The sequence below is a fragment of the Diadema antillarum genome, unplaced genomic scaffold (assembly GCF_040938485.1).
Source record: "Diadema antillarum isolate AM-2024a unplaced genomic scaffold, OU_Dant_1.0 seq00000675_RagTag, whole genome shotgun sequence".
Taxonomy (NCBI): domain Eukaryota; kingdom Metazoa; phylum Echinodermata; class Echinoidea; order Diadematoida; family Diadematidae; genus Diadema; species Diadema antillarum.
In genome coordinates, this window is record NW_027271581.1 from 1,576,000 (window position 1) to 1,582,881 (window position 6,882).

General features: G+C 38.3%; 1 protein-coding gene across 1 annotated transcript; it reads right to left on the reverse strand.

Annotated features, from left to right (window-relative positions):
• Positions 1–3,070: 3,070 nt before the first annotated feature.
• Positions 3,071–6,571, reverse strand: LOC139737026 (uncharacterized). The gene is made up of 4 exons (XM_071647706.1): positions 6,506–6,571; positions 5,035–5,130; positions 4,006–4,249; positions 3,071–3,259 (listed from the first exon to the last, which is right to left on the reverse strand). Exons 1-4 carry the CDS (start codon positions 6,510–6,512, stop codon positions 3,157–3,159), a joined length of 450 nt encoding a protein of 149 aa, XP_071503807.1. The 5' UTR covers positions 6,513–6,571; the 3' UTR covers positions 3,071–3,156.
• Positions 6,572–6,882: the final 311 nt, after the last annotated feature.

Below are 6,882 nucleotides of genomic sequence, written 5' to 3' on the forward strand. Positions count from 1 at the left end.
CATGCATGTGCAAAACACTGCGTAACTTCAGAACGGTGTACCCGGACGTCGCAAATTTGGTCTCAAAATATGCAGGAGACTTTAATGAAAAAAGGCGAAATCTTGGCGCGTTGCGGAATCGTGGCGCGAAATGTCGAGGGGGGGTCAAATTGACCTCCCCCCCCCCCCCAGTTAGAATAGGGTTAATTGTGACATAAGTTGTCAGTGACACAAGTTGTCACTTCCCAAGTGACCTCTTGCTAATGGGGTTCTTGTACGTGTAGATCTATACAAGACAAAGGCTATGGAAACTGTAGAATTTTTAAGGAAGGGGTTCAGCATTGTACTGGGGCAGCTGTCTAACCGGTTGTAAAACCATGTAAGTGACACATTCAAATTTAATGCCTCTTTCCATTTCCACCTTGTTGCTAGGAATTTATATTCATATTTGTACATAGATAAATATGAGTTGGGAGGAACCTGATGAAAGCAGGGCGATTGTCACGGTTGTAGGTCCTTGTAACTACGGTGCCCTGCACACATTGGAAATGTATACTGTACAGTCACATGTACTTGTATCAGTGTGTTTGTATACCCAGGCATGTGTGCAGGTCCTATAGATGCTCGTTCCGGATCTGCAGTGTGTAAAAGATTGTGCTACAATTTTATACATGTATTTATATCTTTTCTGCTTCTCCCATCTCTGCTGTAATTTCATCTCCACAAATCAATGACCAACTTGTCTGCAACTGTGCAATATAGTGTGACATCAATCAGAGCTACCTTCAGTGACAAAAAAAAAAATGATATAACATGTACAAGAACAAAAACAAAAACAACAAAAAAAGTTATACCAGTATTGTCCTAAAGCTCTACCTCTGGGGAAGGAAGCACAGAAAGAATGAGAAATCAAAGATGTTAAAAAGAGAATTTGATTAGCTGACACTTTGCCATAGCTGCACTTAATAGGCCTACAGTGCACTGAAGTATAACTAAATTCCAGTTACAACAAAGTAAAAATTCAGGCTCCAACATTATACGCTCTATGTTCTTTATTGTTTATTTATTTGGTTGTAATGAAATTTCCACATAACGAAAGAAACTGCCTGTCCCAGGCACTTTGTTATAACAGGAGTCCACTGTGTTGACATTTCAATTCAATCAATTCAACTAAATGGCTATTTTGTTATATCTTCATCGTATTGGACAAATACCATGATGGGATTCCCATCATTCTTTTGTGTGCATATTTATGTATGATGCAGTTATAGTGCAAAGTGTATACCTGTATAAATATTTTTTTTTTCCTCTCTCAATTGAGATTTTCTCAACAATAAAAAAAGTCTATGTGTCAATATCTGTTGTATTTCAAAACATTTCAGGCTAATTTCATTTGTCTTTGGCTGTTTTTATCTCTCTCACGCTCTCTCTGGGAGTATGCACTGACAAACAAATACAAACACATACACTGTACATGAATTTCACAGAAATGCATGTACATGTACACTGTACTGTATTTGTTTCTCATGCCATGTAGATCTCTTTGTATTAGACTCATAACATAGTGGAATCTACCTGGTAATAATATTAGACTTTATTAGACTATATACAGAACTGTACAATAGATGAACTTACATATCTTTATACAAGTATTCTTGCACTAATCTACACGTTCAGTATGTCCAAAGGAAATTTCATTGTAAAGTTTGAGTTTGTGACCAGATATGACCTCTGACCATGGCTCTCTTTGGGCAGTGATTATTTCCATGGATGCCACATAATTAGCTCACATTCCATAATGCCTGCTCAAAGTTGCCTTAGTTGTGTGTCATAAACAATTTGCATTTTTGTTTTATTTTTTTTTTTACTTTTTTTTTTTTTACAGCATCATCGCTTTAAAAGGGATGGTACAAAGTTGTACAGTTTGGGTTGAGATAGGGCTTCAGGTTTCCAAAGTTTTTTATGATCATTTTTTTGAGATAATGAGAAAACTCTTCTGAAATATGAAAGAGCATGGGAGGAATCCAGAGTTTATTTGATGAACATTAGTTTTGAAATGGCTGAGATATAAAAAAAAAAGTAAAACAAAGTAATCCCGGCAAAAGGATCTCTTTGAAATAAATTTGAATTCCTCTTAGAATTGTACGCTCTTTAACATTTTATGAAGTGTTTTCTAAGTACTGTATCTCACAGTGTGCGAGTATACTCTTAGGAGGTTCTGCACAGTATAGGAAGAAGAATAAGTGAAAAGCTGAATCCTCATCTCAACCAATACTACACGTATACAGTCCCTCTAAGGTGTAAATAAAGGAAATGCCGACAGGAACAGGAAAAAAATCAAGAAACAAAGTACAGTGTAGGTTTGTGGACAATGAACACTGTAACACATTTGCTGTTTCAATGCTGACGTAATATGGATTGTGGTAACTGTCTGGAATATATGTTATAGAAGTACAATGTATGTACTTTGATAGCAAGTCTAAATTTCATGAATCGGACTTTCAGACAATTTTGGCGGTGGTGTAATTCTGTAAAATGTACTCCATACAAGTCACCTTCATGTTGGGATCAAACTGAACATTTTCACATGCTCGTAAAATATGCGAAAAATAAAAACCTGGGGGGGGGGGGGGGAAGAGGGAGGAGAGGAGGAATATAGCAACGTACTTCTCCAAGATAATGGTCAGGGCAGCACTGCCTATTAACACCTGTTTGTTTGTTTGTTTTTTAACAATGATGGTCTATTGGTAATCTTCCCTTCCACGTCATGCTGCAAACACTGCAGGCTGAAAATGACCAAGCTCAAAAAATGGAGCAAAGTGGCACTGAAAGAGTGCAGAAAAGCCTTCACTGTAGTAATCCAAACACAGGTCATAGCCTATAAAATACATTTTTATGACTTCAGATGCATAGTTGTGACTTTTGTGTACAGTGTGCCATGAGAGGGGTACATGAGAGCCTGTACAGTGTATTCAACCAATGTCTGTGAAGACTTTATGTGCTATGACTTGAAAGATCAAAGCATTACACAAACAAAACAAACAGCTTCTGATAACTCCATACATGTATCCTGAAGGCTAAATGTCCCAGTCGTGCGCACCAGCACTCTTAGCTTCAAAAACGCATAATTTAGTCCATTGAAAAGGTCTCATTCCTCTTGTGTTTGTCTCGTAATGATCACATGGACAGTTTAAATTTGAGCCCCGGTGCTGCCCTGAAGTGAAAGGCCCCTGACCAGATCTGCTTGTCTGTGTCTGTAAATTGTCCTTCACCTTCCATCCTGTGCAAGAGAGAGGGCAATGAAAGAAAGAGAGGGAGACCGTGAGAAAATGGATTATCATTTAAAGGGGGAAACTAAGAGTTACAGATGGTAAATTAATTCTGCATCAATGAGTTCATTACGTGTAGATGCTATTCAGTAATACTCCACTACCAAGCTGTATGAACAAGTACATGTGGAACATTTTGTATATCAGTTTCTCACACAATGGTCAATGTGACAATTTGCACTCCCCAAAACAGAATCAAGTTTTCGTATGAAACAGGGTAAATCAGGTTGCTTTCACTTTATGGTAATGAAAATTAATAAAAGAATTGTATGCACACACACATATACACATAGAGCAGCTAATCAGAAATTGAGCCTCTTCATACATTTTTCTTTCCAGCAAAGATATGTCATAGGCAAATCAATCCAGATGTGGCAACTGTTACTTTTCTATATTATTTTGTACATGTATTCTCTTTTTTTTGGGGGGGGGGGGGGGGGGGGGGGGGGGGGCTGGGGGCAAAATACTGTTTTCTCCAAATTTCATTAGAACACATTATCTTTTGCAAGAATGGTGGCAATGCTATTACCAAATTCCCCCAAAACAAAACAAACAAAACAAACAAACAAACAAACAAACAAATAAACAAACAACAACATCAACAACAACAAACCACACCTTTACAGCCCTAAGAATATTGTAATGCCAAGTCTTATGTACATAAATCAGTGTATTATATTTCTTGCTTGTCACTTGCCTGTTTTCTGAAAATGTGCCATCAAATACAGCTCCATTGGGCCAGGTGTAGGTGCCCTTCCCATGGAACTGATTGTCCGCAAACTCTCCTTCATATACGCTGCCCGATGGGTGGGTCAGTTTCCCCTGACCATTCATTTTGTCGCTGGACCATTGTCCTTCATAGCGCTGACCATCTGTTGTGATATGGTTTCCATAGCCACATCGTTCAAGGGCACCATCATCAGTTTTTATGTAGTCTCCCTCTGTCCAGGTTTAAAAGATTGAAACAAACATACTTTCAGAAAAGTTGCTATTAATTTCTTGTTGTGTAGGCTCAAAGGAGATATCATGATCAGTCTGGACCAAGAACATGCAATGTAGCCAGTACAATGAGCAACAGGAATTTCACTTGCCTTGGTACACACTCGTATATTAACATTGAAGAATCACATTTGACATCACATAAGGTCGAATAGGTTTTGTACAATTCCAACGCCCAATGCTCATAATCCAAAAAGTCAAGATAAACCTAGATACTACAAATGTATTGGTTTTCACTTTTTGACAATGTGGATCTTTGTGGGAGTTAATGGATTGAAGTGCAAATACAGACTGTATTCCTACAGCATATGGATGCCAATCTATAATCTATCTGAACTTCTTGTAGTGAGACAACTGGCCTTTCACAAAACAAAATTTTGTCTCGTGTCAAACACAGGAGTAATACGGGCAGCAAACTTGACCACTGTTCAGCAAACAATACTACTGTACTTCATGTACTTGTATATATTATGTTCATTTATAATGATTCACCTACAGTTACATGTGGCTTCTCTTTTCTGGGTCTGGGCAAAAATCATAAATTGGAATGTACAGCGTAGCTTTGGATTTTCGTATGACAAGATTCATGCAGGGTAGAAGAAAGAAATGCCATTTTTAAAGGGCCCATTTTGGGCATTATTGACATGCTGTGGTGCAATAATAACAATTCATTTCAAGACTCCCACAGAATGATTGGATCAATCTACATTCCTGGTTTACATCTTACCGTATCTATCACCATTAGGGAAAACAAAAACACCCTTCAGAGTTGAAGATCTTGGCTCCTCCTTGCCATCTCCTTTCTTGCTTCCTCCTCCTTTACCTGAGGAAATGAATCATTCAAATTCACTTTAGACTTTAATCAGAAAGGGTAAACTAACATTAGTGACAGATAAAATTTGGATAGTCAAATTACATCAATCATACATGTACTTTGTAATCTACGTCTGAAGGTATATTATGTACAATGCAAGCTGTAAAAACTATGCTTAGTTTAATAGCAGTGCACAATATCTAAGGTTTCTAGTTTTTTGTTTTTGTTGAGAATTGTTTGTTTTTCTCCATTGCCCTTCCTTTTTTTAATTTTTTTGTTTTTTTGCCATTGCCATTACAATGTACTTGACTTCATGATGACAATAGTGCGGTGAACATACAGTAGGGCTCCACTATTATGGGCTACAGCCTCAGGACCCCTAACCGCACCAGCGACCCAAACACGTATGTGTTTGGGTAGCTGTTGCGGTGACAGGACCCCTGGATCTTCTTGGTACGGTACTCATAGTAGTGTCTAGAGAGTAGACCTCTACCGCTCTGACAACTAATGTTAGACTAGCGCTAGCCTGACCAGACGTCGCCATTGTTGGGTACAGGGACAGGGCTGTGCATAGTTAACGTTGGACTACATCTCACAAAAATCAAAATGACAATGTAAATCTGGATCTGTTAGTGTTACCGTCACTGACAGACAGTGTTTAATATGCTAGTCACCTCGGCTTGACTAGTCAGGCTAGTGTATTTGCTGATTTGAAAAACTCAGGTTGATAAATTTACTATAGATCTATGTAGGACTAGTATGACTCATGAGTAGACACTAGTATAATGACCATTAATGATGCACGCCTAGCTCAGAAATTAGATCTTCATCTAACGTTAGGGTTGCCTACATCATTATTCATACAATTAGACTTCTAACAGGTTACATGCCGAGTGAAAATGTTATTGACTACTCTACTATTGTTAATAAATCAAATGACACGGTTACTCTGCAGAAACTCTGCAGTTGCAGTTGTATAAATGGAAATGCAAAAATGGAATGGAAATGCAAAACCTGACCCAACTCCATCTTGTGCGGTACCGATATACACGTACACACTTGTATAGGGTTCTATACAAAAAGAATCAAAAATGCATGTCTGTCCGTCAAAAGGTGATATAGCATACTATAGGGGTTTTAGAGCCTACGCTCGCGCTCGTACGGGTGTCGTACGCGTGAACTAAAATCAGTTGAACGGACTTGCTTACACGAAATGTAATATATGGGACTAGCTTAGTCCTCTATGAACTAGATCCAATATCGGAAAACTGTCACTTAAAAAAACAGAGGTCATCACTCTTTCTTCTGCCTTTGTAGGTTGCATGCTGCATTCTAACAACAAATTGATCATACAACTGACGAAAAAAAAATTAGTTATACTCACTTGGCATTTTCAATTGCAATAGCAAGAATTCCGACCTTTACGACTCACTTCGCAGCAGCGTTTCTCGATCTCCAATAGAAACCGTCGTAGATGGCGCAAAACAAAATACTAATTCGGTATGCAACCCGCAGGGCCAAGGATCATGAGTCGCATCGGGATCAACGAGTGCGGACCATTTTGAAGTTGACAAAGATAATACAGTGTATATATTTTTTTTTCGTTTTGGCGTACTATTTTCCGTTGTCCGCGGGGGATTCAATGCATTGTGCTGACCCAAGCTTACATATTTTCCGTCACCTGAACCCTGAATTCCTCTCACCTCAAAGAAAAATAATAAATCGTGTTAGTAACACTAGATAAAGATATACCTCAAACGA

What these genes read in the sequence shown, in the direction of transcription:
- LOC139737026 (XM_071647706.1), bottom strand. An exon ending in CCCTAATGGTGATAGATACG is followed by an intron (nt 4,250 to 5,034) that starts GTAAGATGTAAA and finishes AAACCTGGACAG; the next exon opens with AGGGAGACTACATAAAAACT. An exon ending in GGCACATTTTCAGAAAACAG is followed by an intron (nt 3,260 to 4,005) that starts GCAAGTGACAAG and finishes TCTCTTGCACAG; the next exon opens with GATGGAAGGTGAAGGACAAT.